Source organism: Mandrillus leucophaeus, unplaced genomic scaffold (assembly GCF_000951045.1).
Source record: "Mandrillus leucophaeus isolate KB7577 unplaced genomic scaffold, Mleu.le_1.0 Scaffold407, whole genome shotgun sequence".
Classification (NCBI taxonomy): Eukaryota; Metazoa; Chordata; class Mammalia; order Primates; family Cercopithecidae; genus Mandrillus; species Mandrillus leucophaeus.
The window spans coordinates 466,683-482,217 of NW_012104332.1; the positions used below are offsets into that span (position 1 = coordinate 466,683).

General features: G+C 39.3%; 1 protein-coding gene across 1 annotated transcript in view; it reads right to left on the bottom strand.

Annotated features, from left to right (window-relative positions):
- The window catches only part of ARSB (arylsulfatase B), a 193,613-nt gene that overhangs the window by 92,066 nt on the left and 86,012 nt on the right, over nt 1-15,535 (bottom strand). Inside the window, exon 5 of the mRNA XM_011992211.1 lies at nt 13,689-13,932. Coding sequence (XP_011847601.1) covers nt 13,689-13,932 — 244 coding nt within the window. The remainder of the gene's footprint in view (nt 1-13,688; nt 13,933-15,535) is intronic.

Sequence of the window (15,535 nt, forward strand, 5' to 3'; positions counted from 1 at the left end):
GATTAAGAAAATGTGGCACCTATATACCATGGAATACTATGTAGCCATAAAAAAGGATGAGTTCATGTCCTTTGTAGGTATATGGATGAAGCTGGAAACCATCATTCTGAGCAAACTATTGCAAGGACAGAAAACCAAATACCACATGTTCTCTCTCATAGGTGGAAATTGAACAATGAGAACATTTGGACACAGGGCGGGGAACATCACACACTGGGGCCTGTCGTGGGGTGGGGGGACAGGGGAGGGATAGCATTAAGAGAAATACCTATTGTAAATGACAAGTTAATGGGTGCAGGACACCAACACAGCACATGTATACATATGTAACAAACCTGCATGTCGTGTACATGTACCTTAGAACTTAAAGAATAATAATAATAAGAATAAGAATAATAAAACATAGTCACTTCGTAGTCTTTGCATGCAGGGCTACTGGTTGTTGTTCCTATCATCTTTACTTCATAAGCCATATGTATAATGTTTTATCTATAGTTTCTAGTGCCGTTTTTCTTAAAGTGGAACAAGATCCTAAGAACATGTGAATTTCTAGGTTTTCATAGAATAATGGTGGCCATCTAAATTTTAAATCCCTTCATACATTCTCTTTAAAAACCATATTGATAAAGAAAGAAAGTAAAATCAACCAAAGCACAAGCCTATGACACAAGCAGGAGGCAGGGCCTATTTACATCCTGGGGGAAGTGAGGAAACAACCCTCTGAGACCTGAAGAGTCAGGGCCGGTACCCACCTAAGGGCAGAGTCAGGCTAAAACTATGCAAAAGAGGGAGAGGGGGTAAAAGAGGGGTGTATTAGTCCATTTTCATGCTGTTGATAAAGACATCCCTGAGACTGGACAATTTACAAAACAAACAGGATTAATTGGACTACAGTTACACATGGCTGGGGAAGCCTCACAATCATGGTGGAAGGCAAGGAGGAGCAAGTCCCATCTTACATGGATGACAGTGGGCAAAGAGAGAATGAGGAAGATGCAAAAGGAGAAATCCCTGATAAAACCATCAGATCTCATGAGACTTATTCAGTACCATGAGAACAGTATGGAGGAAACTGCCCCCATGATTCAATTACCTGCCACCGGGTCCCTCCCGCAACACATGACAATTATGGGAGTACAGTTCAAGATGATATCTGGTGGGGATACAGAGCCAAACTATATCATTCCACCCCTGGCCTCTCACAAATCTCATGTCCTCCTATTTCAAAACCAATCATGCCTTCCCAACAGTCCCCCAAACTCTTAACTCATTTCAGCATTAACTCAAAAGTCCACATTCCAAAGTATCATCTGAGGCAAGGCAAGTCCCTTATGCCTATAAGCCTGTAAAATCAAAAGCAAGCTAGTTATTTCCTAAATACAAGGGGGAAACAGACATTGGGTAAATACAACCATTCCAAATGGGAGAAATTGGCCAAAACAAAGGGGCTACAGGGCCCATGCAAGTCCGAAATCCAGTGGGGCAGTCAAATCTTAAAGCTCCAAAATGATCTCCTTTGACTCCATGTCTCACATCCAGGTCACCGTGATGCAAGAGGTGGGTTCCCATGGTCTTGGGTAGCTCTGCCCCTGTGGCTTGGCAGGGTACAACCTCCCTCCTGGCTGCTTTCACGGACTGGCAGTGGCTTTTCCAGGTGCATCGTGCAAGCTGTCATTTGAGTGTCTGTGGCTTTTCCAGGTGCATCGTGCAAGCTGTCATGGGTCTATCATTCTGGGTCTGGAGGATGGTGGCCCTCTTCTCACAGCTCCACCAGGGGGTGTACCAGTAGGGACTCTGTGTAGGGGTTCTGGCCCCACATTTCCCTTCTGCCCTGCCCTAGCAGAGGTTCTCCATGTGGACCCCACCCCTGCAGCAAACTTCTGCCTGGGCAACCAGGCATGTCCACACATCTTCTGAAATATAGGCAAAGGTTCCCAAACCCCAATTCTTGACTTCTGTGCACTAACAAGCTCAACACCACGTGGAAGCTGCCAAGGCTTGTGGCTTGCACCTTCTGAAACCATGGCCCAAGCTCTACATTGGCCCCTTTCAGCCATGGCTGGAGTGGCTGGGACACAGGGCACCAAGTCCCTAGGCTGTACACAGCACAGGTACCCTAGGCCTGGCCCCCGAAACCACTTTTTGCTCCTAGGTCTCCAGTGCTGTTATAGGAGGGGCTGCCATGAAGACCTCTGACATGCCCTGGAGACATTTTTCCCATTGTCTTGGGAATCAACATTTGGCTCCTGATTACTTATGCAAATTTCTGCAGCCTGCTTGAATTTCTCCTCAGAAAATGGAATTTTCTTTTCCATCACATTGTCAGGCTGCAAATTATCCAAACTTTCACGCTCTGCTTCCCTTATAAAACTGAATGCCTTTAACAGAACCCACATAACCTCTTGAATGCTTTGCTGCTTAGAAATTTCTTCTGCCAGATACCCTAAATCATCTCTCTCAAATTCAAAGTTCCACAGATTTCTAGGGCAGGGGCAAAATGTCACCAGTCTCTTTGTTAAAACATAGCAAGAGTCACCTTTGCTCCAGTTCCCAACAAGTTCCTCATCTCCATCTGAGACCACCTCAGTCTGGACTTTATTGTCCATATTGCTATCAGCATTTTGGGCAAAGCCATTCAACAAATCTCTAGGAAGTTCCAAACTTTCCCACATTTTCCTGTCTTATTCTGAGTCCTCCAAACTGTTCCAACCTCTGCCTATTACCCAGTTCCAAAACCGCTTCCACATTTTCAGGTAACTTTTCATCAGTGCCCCACTCTACTGGACCAATTTACTGTATTAGTCTGTTTTCATGCTGCTGATAAAGACATACCCAAGACTGGGCAATTTACCAAAGAAAGAGGTTTATTTGGACTTACAGATTCACATGGCTGGGGAGGCCTCACAGTCGCGGTGGAAAGCAAGAGGAGCAAGTCACGTTTTACATAGATGGCAGCAGGCAAAACGAGAGCTTGTGCAGGGAAATTCCCCCTTATATTACCATCAGATCTTGTGAGACCTATCCACTATCATGAGAACAGCATGGGAAAGGCCTGCCCCATGATTCAATTACCTCCCACTGGGTCCCTCCCATAACACATGGGGATTCAAGATGAGATTTGGGTGGGGACACAGCCAAACCATATCAAGGGGAAAGGACCCAAATCATGTCTGATAAGGTAAACTCCAGGAAGAGAAGGCTGCACCCAAGGGACAAAATGTTGATAGAGGTCTCATACCTGACAGATCAAAGCGCTGGCTAGGGGGGAGTCGAAAGGGAGTCCAAGGAAGTGGCTTGGATAAGGAAGTGTGCAGGACAAGAGTGGCTGCCTTGGGCAGGTACCGATGCTGAGAGACGAGCAGCTGAAGAACAAGTGTTCTTTGGAAGATGGATGGTAAAGGGAAAAAAGGACATGGCCAAAGATCAGAGTTCTATTACAACAACACAGTATCAGAGAATCGTGAGAAGGCAGACCAAAGAGAAAGGGGCTACATTTAGCAAAGAAGCTGCACTTCACTGTAGCAACAGACAGTGCTCTTGAAGCACCTGAAGTAAATGAAATTGTCCAAATCCCACTCCTATGGATTGCCTGCTATCGTAGATCCAGGAAAAGCCAACATATATATAAACATGAACAAAACCAAAAAGAACTTAGCATGTATGCAAAGTTACCATATGAGTTAAAAAAAAAAAGTAGAAAATGAGAATTCAAAAATTTGGCAAATGAAAACATTCGCCTACTATGGAAAAACAGTCATAAGGCAGAGGAAAACTGTTACAGGATATTTCAATATGAATTAAATATAATGAAATCAGCAACTGCCAATATTAAAGAAACAACAACCATGATTCAGAAATTGTAAAACTCAGACATCACACTTTTTAAAGGAAAGGAACTGGGAAAAAAAAGACAAAATCTTAGAAATGACATTATACATGACATTCTCTATGTGAAAGCATGTAGAGAATAGAAATTAAAAGAGAAAAGATAATTAATTCAAAATAAAGAAAAAATGAAGAGGCAAAGAGGATATGAGAGAAATTGACAGAAACAAAATTTATGTAAAGAAGATTCAATAATACCTACAATTGGGAGTTCCTGAAGAAGAAAAACAACACAGTGGAATATAATATTTAAAACTGCAATTTTTAAAAACTCTGAAATAAAAGAAGATCTGAATATACAAAGTGAAATAACTCACTTTGTAGCTAAGAAAACTGACACAGTAGGGTCACCTTTGCGACACATCTGGAAAAATTCTTAGATTTTAAATAATAACTATAATAATAGTGATAATAAAAAATCTGGTTGCTCAGACAAAAAACACAAAGTCACTTGCAAACGAATAAAATCGGGCTGATATTAGACTTATCAACAGTAACATAGAAAACAAGTAAAGATTAGGGTAACATTTTCAAGAAACTCAAAGCAAGAAAGTGTGGGACAAAGGTTTTACTTTAACCGGTTGAGCTGGTGTTCAATTATCAAGGTTGTACAAAATGTTTTAATAAACATGCAAGAATTCAAAGAATCCTGGGAAATCTATTCAAGGATGAATTCCTCCAAGTAAGAGATAATTGCGAATACTTTAGAAGTGGATGGGTGGTCAGTATTGAATATATTATTGTAGATCTAAAACTAAAACAAAATTGTGGATAAAGAGAGAACAGTATTACATATTACATGCTCTGATAAAGTAGGGATAATACTACTTAAATGGCAAAACTGGAAGAGAATGAATAAAGTTGCATAAGTTGCTTGACTTCTTTACAGGTAATAAGTGGAAGCTGAAGATGTCATTTAAAGGTGACAAACCAAATAGTGGAACCTAAGTAAGAAAAAGGGACTAAGGAATATATAAAGATATTTGTATAATGATGAATAGTAGGATAAAATATAAATTTTTCTAAATATTAAAGAACTACTAAATAAAAGGTCAAAGACAAAAAGTAAATGTAACAAAACAATGACAAAACTAAGAATAGAAATAAAAATACTTAAAAATATGTATAAACTCATCTACTAAAATAAAACATTACAGACTGGATCATAAAGAAAAACCTAACACTATACTTAACAACTACAGAATACATATTCTTTTCAATTATACCTGATATGGACAACAAAGACCATCTGCTAGGCCAAGTCTCAAATTTAAAAGAATTAGTCCAGGAGCGATGGCTCACACCTGTAATCCCAGCGTTTTGGGAGGCTGAGGCAGGAGGATTGCTTGAGCCCAGGAGTTTGAGACCAGCTGAGGCAACATAGTGAGACCTTGCCTCTACAAAATAAAAATTTAAAAATTAGCTGGGTGTAGCAGTACACGCCTGTAGTGCCAGCTACTTGGGAGGCTGGGGTGGAAGGATTGCTTCAGCCCAGGAGGCAGAAGTTGCAGTGAGCTATGATTGCACCACTGTACTCTAGCCTGGATGACAAATTGAGACCTTGTCTCTGTTAAAAAAAAAAGTAATAATAATTGAAATAATAAAAAGCATTTCAATTATTTGTGGTCCTCAAAATCACAACTGAAATAAACTAGAAATCAGTAATATAACTAGGGAAAAACCCAAAATTTGGAAACTAAACAACGCACTGCTAAATACATGGGTCAAAGAAAAAAATCACCAATTGCACCATTCCCCATAGAATACATCCTTTCATATGAAAGAATTCAAACATAAATAATTACATTCAAACATAAATAATATTAATATTCTAACATTCAAACATAAATACATTCAACATATTATATTCAAACATAAATAATATTAATAATATACAGAATTCTTGTTAAATTCTTTCTGTTCAAGATGCTGTAGGCATTAGTTTATTGTCTACTGGTGAGTACTATTATAGCAAAGTGAACCAGGTAAAATGAAATAACGAGAAAATAAAAAGAGCATCAGTAAGCTGGGGGACAACTTCAAGTGTCCAAGTGAAAAACATGAATATGTACATTGTTGCCAGATTAATTTACAGGCTTAATCTCACTCAGTATAATTTATGAGAAGCTTTTCTTTTAATTTAACAAAATAATTCTAGAGTTCACCAGGAAAATTAAAAAGTGAGACTTGTCAAAAAAATTTTTTAAAGACAATATAATGAAGGAGAGGCTGATAACCATTTCTACCAGCTATTTAAATACTCGAAAAAGACAATGATTACAATAGTCAGATGCCAGCATAAGAACACATAAGTCAGTGGGCTAAAACAGGGGGCCCCAAGACAGATCACAGTACTCATAAGAACTTAAAACCTAAAATAGTGCCATAAGTCAGCAAAAAGAGAAATATTATTCAATAATCAGTCTGAGTTCTCTTGTTAGTATGTGGAATGAAGTATCATTTTATTTATTTATTTTTTCCTGAAGTATCCATTTTAGATCGGAGGTTAACATTTAGCTCATGGACCATCATGCTTTATTTGGCTTCATGACATCTGTAACATTGAGGTGAAAATATTTGTTTTTCCTTTAACCTTCTTCTTGAAATGATATTGATAGTGGGGGAAAAGTCTTTATAATGACATATTACATTTTTAAGATATTTTAATATTGAATTGTCACCACTGTCATGACATCTAAAAGTGTTTCCCATTGATAATTAAAAAAAAAATCCTACCATTATGATCAGGAGATTTGCTTTTTTTTTTTTTTTTCCTGAAACAGGATCTTGCTCTGTTGCCCAGGCTGGAGTGCAGGGGCATGATCACAACTCTCTGCAGGCTCAAGCGATCCTCCTGCCTCAGCCTCCTGAGTAGCTGGGACTACAGGTGTGTGCCGACACACCCAGCTAATTTTTGTATTTTTTGTAGAGACAGGGTTTTGCTTTGTTGCCCAGGCTGGTCTCAAACTCCTGGGCTCAAGCAATCCTCTCTCCTCAGCCTCCCATAGTGCTGGGATTATAGGCATGAGCCACCATGCCTGGTCTGCTTATGTTTTACATTGTTTAATTAAAGATAAAATAATTAAAAAGAAACTTGCAAAGTTTTAACCCTTTGGTTTTCCTTCTTGTCAATCAACCTTATGAAATGTCTTCAAACAACCTATAGGCTACTTATGGAGTTGAAAAGCAGAAAAACGACACCGAATTGGAAAGAGCTTAGAGAAGTCGTGTCCCCTAGAAATGGCAAACATGGTCTGTGGCTTGGAAAGAAGAAAAACTGAAGGAGTTGAAGGAGCTCCTATTGTAAATAATGTCACCCACTCCAGAACTGCTATTTCTTCTAACATTTTAATATTTTGAAGCAGTCCTAAGAGAAATTTGTAACTATATAGCTAATAAAACTTCTGATGCTCTCAGCACAGACAACTGTTTTTCATCCGTTACTGGCATTCCTATTTCATGAGCCTCTTCAAATTTTCAAAAACTACCATCATCTTGAAAGTGGTATTTCCATTTCTGGAAAAAAAGTTTCAGATCTCTGGGCACAGATCGGGTGTCTCTGACATTTGGCTGTCCATTTGTTTTTGCTGCTTTGGAAAAGACACACCAGACGTCAATGTGACTGGGCGATTTCTGTATCAGCAGGCAGGGGTGCCAAAGGTCCTGCCACCGATTCTGAAAGAAGGCTTGCCTAATGCTGTGAGGAGCACCAACTTCATTAGGCTGGAGGCTGAATTATTATTTCAGGAATTTTTCTCAAGCAATGGGAACAGAATGAGAGCAGTTTTTTTCTTTCTAAATAGAAATTTGCTGAATTTCCACAAACCAGGTCTTGAAATGCATGATTAAACTTTGGGCAGAAACTGTACTTTTTAAATAATAATAATAAAAAAAAGAAAGCCCATTATAGCCTACTTGGGCAATACTTTTCGCCCTATCTTTTGGTTAAAGCCCTGCAGTCACCACTATGTATGCTGCTGAAGAGCAATGTGCCCCAGTTGTGTAACAGATTGGTCGCTAGGAGAACCAGCTAACACCGAAGAAAGATCTGCAATTTGGAGCTAAGAGTGATTAGACTTTTCCCAATTTCTCTGCAGTCAGAAGCAAACATGAGCCAAACTCTTAAAGGTTACTTCTGATCAACATAATCTTAAGGTTGAAACGTGGATTTATAATCCAAAATTTAGCTATATGGACAAACATCAATGATGTGAACTCTACCAAAGATAATAACCTCAGTAAATTTGGGACTCAAAATGAATTCAATTATTTTTCGATTCAATCCTACCCTCACCTGGCAAAGTGTGCTATAAAGCTTTGATTCCATGTGCTATTACGTTCTTATGCAAGCCAGGGTTTACAACATTTTTGCCACCAAAACAAAACAAAACAAAACAAAAATCAAAACTGACTGGATATCAAGCATGCCACAAATGTTGCCACCTCAAAATCACTCAAAGCTTTCTCCTACTCCAAGCCAAACCTCTACAGCCTTTACATTGAAAGTTGATGATAACCTGAATTAAAGTTCAGGATTTGCTTTGCTTGGACATTTTTGTTTTATTTCCTTTTTACCATGAAGTGGGTATTAAGTTTTGCATTAAAACGACCAAAAGGGGCATAGGCTTGTAAAGAATGTTTTAGAAAAGAATGTGTAATCAATTTCTAATATCATAAAATAGGTAATATCTAGATTTTTGTGCCTATGTTTAGGTACTTTTTTCCTGTAAGTTCACAGTTTTCATTGGTCTCAAAGAGACCTATAATCTTAAAACTGCAAAAAAAATTACTCCTCTGATTTGGATACTGACCTCACATAACACACATACCATCTTGCAACAATTTAAGAATTATGGCTGAGTGCAATGGCTCACACCTGTAATTCCAGCGCTTTGGGAGGCCAAGGTAGGTGGATCACCTGAGGCCAGGAGTTCAAGACCAGCTGGACCAGCATGGCGAAACCCAGACTCTACTAAAAATACAAAAATTAGCTGGGTGTGTTGATGCATACCTGTAATACCAACTACTCGGGAAGCTGAGACATGAGAATTGCTTGAACCCAGGAGGCAGAGATTTCAGTGAGCCAGATCATATCACTACACTCCTGTCTGGGTGACAGAGCAAGACTCTGTCTTAAAAAAAAAAAAGAAAAAAGAAATACATGGAAGAAACTCAAACCACAACACCTAGAAGAAAATGTAGACATTTAGCACATTTGAAGCTGAGAAAAAGACTTCTGAACAAAAAAGCAAGAGAAAAGCATTTCATTGACAAATAAACGTGGGAAAGACATCCATGTAGAAGACATCAACAAAATAAAAACACACACAAAAAAAGGAAAAATATTTGCAAGAAATGCAACAGTCAAAAAGCCTGACATAAAGGAGCAAACAAATCCATAAGAAAACACCCACTTTTCAGTAAAATAAGTGTAAAAGCACATGGAAGGAATACTTTCAAAAGAGAAAATACAAATGGAATATAAAAAGTTAAACATTAATCTCCATAATAATAATAAATCAAGTTAATACAAGACCATTTTGTCTATAATATTAGCAAAGATTTTTTAAAAAGCTTGATAAGGAAAAGCTATGAGGAAGATGAGCACTTTCTACACTTGTACAAGAGAACATTGGCACAACCTTTTTAGAAAGCAGTTTTGTAATGTTTATCAAATGCTTTTAAAATAATGTAGGGGCCATCCTTGGCCCTCTGAAAGTTCACTGAAAAATCAACTCGCAAAAGGTGGATTAACAGGAGAAAAGGCATGCAAATTTATTTAATGTGTATACATGGGAGTCTTTAGAAGGAAGACCCAAAGATATAGAGGAAATCGTTCATTTTTATGTATAGGTTTAACAAAGTATGGACAGCCGTGTAGAAATATAATTGGACAAAAGGGTATGCTCTAATGCTAATAGCCTGAGTGGCGAAACCCAGCAAGGTCTGTCTGTCTAGATTCTTCTTGGCCTCTCTGGGCATGCATTCCTTCCTTCTGGGTGTGGGGTAGGACCCGCTCTGGAATGGGAGTGTTGTGACCTACAGTTAAACAAGGTAGGCCAGATAACTTTTTCATGGCCACTTTTCACACAAATAGGGCAGAGGGAAAATTAGAATAATATTTCTAGGTTTTACGATTAGCCCTGGGGAGAAGGGGTCCTGGTTTCTATGACCTGTCTTGGGGAAGAAGGATTCTAGTTTCTATGGCTTGCCTCAGGAAAAAATGAGACTGAGAGACAAGAGAGCAGGAGGAATTCAGAGAAAAACTTTTGTTGTAGAGGCTGCTTCTGGGGCCTCCAGTTTGGGGTATTGTTTTTCAAGCCCCAACACTGGTCACTTTCTTTAGCTCAGTGATTTAATTTCAAATCATTTATATCTAAGGGAAAAAAATCCAAAATGTAGACAAAGAGTTTATGTAGAAAGAGTTCATTTCAGAGCTATTGTTTTAAAAAACTAAAAAAGAAAGTCAAGGGAAGGTTAAGTATATCAAGGTATATCCATGCAATCGAATGTGCAGTGACAGTGACAAATAGTGTTTGCAGTGAGTTTCTTGGATGACACAATCAAAAACCAATGGTCTGTTAAATAAGGAAAAAAGATGTAGTAAAAAAATGCTGAAAAGAAAAATTATAAGGAAATATGACAAAATGTTTATAGTAGTTGTTTCTAGTAAGATTTGAGTGATTATTATCATCATTATTATTTTTTGAGACAGAGTCTCACTCTGTTGCTAAGGCTGGAGTGCAGTGGCACTGTGTCGGCTCACTGCAACCTCCGTCTCCTGGGTTCAAGCAATTCTCCTGCCTCAGCCTCCTGAGTAACTGGGATTACAGGTGCCCACCACCACACCCGGCTAGTTTTTATATTTTCAGTAGAGATGGGGTTTCACCATGTTGGCCAGGCTAGTCTTCAACTCCAGACCTCAGGTGGTCCACCCACCTCAGCCTCCCAAAGTGCTGGGATTACAGGCATAAGCCACCGTGCCTGGACAATTATTTTTATTTTTTGTAGTTTGCAAATTATCTACAATTACATATAGTACTCACACTTGGGGAAAATAAATTTAAATTTAACATATAAAGTTTAGATCATGGATAGAGGCAGAAATGTTTTAAAGAAAAAGAAAAAAGTCATCTCATATGAATGAGCAAATAATGAGCACAAAGTTTCAAAATTTCTGGTGAGAGAAAAGGCTTTATTGCTTTGTTTCTCAGCTGAGCTGTTCAGTGGCATTAATGTTTCTGTGACTTGGAAGCTGTAGAGAGTTCTCGAAAGGACACGTCATAAACAGATCATTGTCTCCAAACTGACAAACTAACTTTTCAGGCAAGAATATGAGGAAACAATTTGAGGCTAGTGAGGATTTTAAAATAATATGAAAATAATATGACTCATAAGAACCAAAATAATGTTTAGAAATGGTGAAGAAATGGCTACCCAATACTATAAATGTTGCTGCTTGAAAAGTGATCTTTAAAAATTAATAAATTCTCCAAGGAAAACATGGAACTTTGAGTTGCAAAATAGTTGAAAGAAGGTAACAGAGCTAATGAAATCAGATTTTCCCTTGGGTTTGTAAGAGATGAGGACCTTTCCTAGTCTCAATCTTCTGGGTGAGGCCCATTAGAAAAGAACCGATAGACTCCACGTTGTGTGAGGTTGAGCGGCCTGGCTGAACACTTCTTCTATCCATTCCTGAACTCACAGGACTTCAAAGTTTAAACTTGAATAGCTATCAAACTTCCTTTGTAAAAACTAATCTTAGGCTGCTCAACCCTACTATTTTTTTTTTTTTTTTGAGACAGACTCTCGCTCTGTCTCCCAGGCTGGAGTGCAGTGGCCGGATCTCAGCTCACTGCAAGCTCCGCCTCCCGGGTTTACGCCATTCTCCTGCCTCAGCCTCCCGAGTAGCTGGGACTACAGGCGCCCGCCACCTCGCCCGGCTAGTGTTTTTGTATTTTTTGGTAGAGACGGGGTTTCACCGTGTTAGCCGGGATGGTCTCCATCTCCTGACCTCGTGATCCGCCCGTCTCGGCCTCCCAAAGTGCTGGGATTATAGGCTTGAGCCACCGAGCCCAGCCAACCCTACTATTTTTTAACATTAATTATTAATTCCAGAAAAATCGATAATATAAAAAGATAAGAAATAATCTATATATTTTGCAACTGGAGATTGGTTAAAGCATGGTATTTCCAGAATGGTGAATACTATGATTGTGTTCAGCACGGACCATAAACTTAAATGCCTACAGAGACTAGGTAGGTAACATAAATGAGTGTAGTGGACCTGTATTGGAACTCGGGAGCAATAGAGATTGAAGATTTGAAGGGTGGATACTTCATCTACAGAAAGCAGCAGCTATTTGATTGTAGTCAGTTGTTGGCCTTCTGGAAATGTGGGTGCAGTACTGTCAGACCTTCCTATTTTTAAAATACTTTTATTCCGAAATAATTTCAAATTTACAAAAAGTTGCAAAAATAAGACATAACAAAAGAATATCCATGCACCTTACCTACATTCTTTTATTTAATTTTGCAGTCCATTTGAATTCTCTCTGTACACATGTACATACACACACACACACACACACACACACACAATTTTTTTCTGAACCATTTGAGGATATGTTAAATACATCATGGCTTTTTACTCCTAAATACTCCATTGTGTATTTCCTCTAACTAGAAACCTGAAACCTACTATTCTTGAGCTGGGACACCTCGAGTGGGATGAAGAGATGGCATGAGGAAGTCCTCTCCCCCTGGCCACTAAGGGACAGTCAGTCAGGTGCTACCCCCAAACAGAGCTGTAACACCAAACAGAGGTTGAAAACCATTGCACTAGACAGGTGTCATTTCACCCATAAAAATAATACCTCCAATATATGCATATTTATTTATAAATTAGATTTATGTACAAGTCTACTAACATATTATGTATCTTATAAAACATATACTTTAAAAAGGATGAGATGAAATTAGATATTAATAAAATAAAATATTGACATTTTCTTCCTATACGCCAAGGGAACATCTTGCATTCTCTAAGGCATATGCCTCCCAACCTTGGGGGCCATTGCTCTACACTGTGGGGGTTAAACAGGAAAAAGACCACCATGATTTCCAAATCTGAGTCTGGGTTCTGCTCCTTGATGTATCTCCTTCACATCAGCCCGCTCTATCTATCACAACATACTACTTTTTTTTGCCTTCCTGGCACTTATCACCACTGGCAGTCATCTTGCCCATCTGTGTGTTCACTTGTCCAACACCTTTTTCCCTGACTAGAATACAGCTTTCTGAGAGGCAGGATCTTGACTGACTTGTTCATTCCTAATTTCTCAGTATCTAGAACAAGGTATGGCACATAGTAGGTACTTGTTAGATACTTGTTAATACATGGGACTAAACATATCCCTAGTTCCTATCCCAGCTTTTCCCCCACTGTTTTGCCCTCCATTCTTCCAGCAGGCAACAGGACAAGTCCCCTGACCCCCTGCAGGAAGCTAACAATACGCTAGACTACTTCTAAGCAAAACTTCACAGCTTCAAAGACCTTCCATGGAGGGGGATGGGCTGAGGACAATCTTGTTCTTCACGTAAAACACGGGCCCATAATCTCAAATTTATAATTTACAAATATATATCCTTACAATATCTCTAAAGGCATTTATTTTTCTTAAAAATCATGTATTTGTAAGCTGAACTATCACTTTAACACAAAAGCTATCATTCTTGCTCATTGGAGTCAGGTTGCTCTTGGAGTTTCTGTCCTGGGAGGAAAAAGGGCAGGATGTAGGTACCTGATGGTTTTCCACACGTCGAAGCCATCCAGAGGCTTGGTGCCATTGGTGTGTCCTCCGGCCAGCTTCACGAGTGTTGGCAGCCAGTCAGAGATGTGGATGAGCTCCCGGTTCTTCACGCCCTTCTGCTTTAGCAAGGGGCTTGCCACAAAGCCCACCCCTCGGACGCCTCCTTCCCACAGGCTCCATTTTCTTCCTCGAAGGGGCCAGTTATTACCCCCTGCCAAAGTCTGCCCTCCGTTATCTGAAACACAGTTAGGTCTTGGCATGAGGATGATGTTAACTCTTAAATACATTTAAGAAGAGAGACTGTATGTACATTGTTATTAAATGATGCTTAAATAATAATAAAAAAAAGAAAATTCCTGGCCTTTTCCCACCCTAAATTCCCTTTTCCCATTGACACTGCCTTTCACTACTCAGACATAACTAAGGCCCAGTGTGACACATATCTACCTTTAAATCCTCCATCGAGAGGGCCACTGGAAAACAAAGCAGACCCTTGATGATATGCACTTTGGAGAGATCCCTATGCTAAATAATCCACTAAACTTTAAAGACACCTCTGTAACTTTGTATAGCATGGGAAAATGAGTCCATGGAAGCTGGGACCCTCCCCATACGTGAAGAGAAAACTAAGTGAATTTTACTTCGTGACTTAACGCTCCTTATAAGTGGGGACAAAAACCGACCTTTTTCTTTTCCTCTTGGAAAAAAAAATTCTACAATTTAAACTGGAAAATGAATTAACATTCCACTCCCTGGCAATGACATCTCTTTCTTAAGTGTGAGAGCTGAGTGTTTCTCTAGTGGCCGATAAATGTCTCTGCAAACAGAGCATTGGATGGAAAAAATAATTGTGAAAAAAATTCTTCCCTTCTTGACATGATAGTGAAATCAAGCTTCATTATGTACAATACCAAGGAAGAGAAGCTTTCTCCTCCAAGACAACAGAGGGAATAGGGGATCTTGGCAAAGACAGGGTAGAAGTTACTAGAGTAACTGAAGTTAAGTATCTTCCCAGCCAGGTGAGGGCTCAGAGTTACACATTAAAGTGGACAGTAGAAAAGAAAAAGTACCATTTCTTACATACTGAGGTTATAGAATCATACAAACTCCCAAAGTTTCCACATATTTAGGTGACTTTAGAGACACATTTTAAATAACACATACTTTGCATTAAACTTAACAAACAAAAAAAACTATTACCCAAATGAGCCACATGAGGGCAGTATGACAGACCTCCTGCTGTATAGGATGTTACATATAAAAATTTATTAAGAAATTAGAGATCTATCAAAGCTACAGGATGCACCTGGGAGGAAAGAGAATGAACGTTTGTTAAGCACAGACTGCACTAGGAATGACTCTGATTTTGCATTATCTCTCACCGCATCTGGAGTTGGCAGACCTGGAATAGAAGCCTGAGGCCAGACACTCACTAGCTGTGTGGCCAAGGGTGATATACCACCTCAGTTTCCTCATTTTCATGTGGAAATGGCGATCCCTAATTGATTTAGTCCATTTTGTGTTGCTATAACAGAATACTGAGGCTAGGCAATTTATAAAGAAAAGAGGTTTATTTGGCTCACAATTCTGATGACTGATAAGTCCAAGCACTGGGCACTGGCATTAGTTGCTGGTGAGGGCTTTTGTGCTGCATCACAACATGGCAGAGAAGTGGAAGGAGAAGCAGGTGCAGGTAAAGAAGGACCAAAGAGGAGGAAGAACCTCACTTTATAACAACCCACTCTCCTGGGGACTAATCCATTCCCTTGAGAGTGAGAATTCACTCCTGGGAGACAGTATTGATCTATTCATGAGGAACCCACCCCCATGACCCAAAC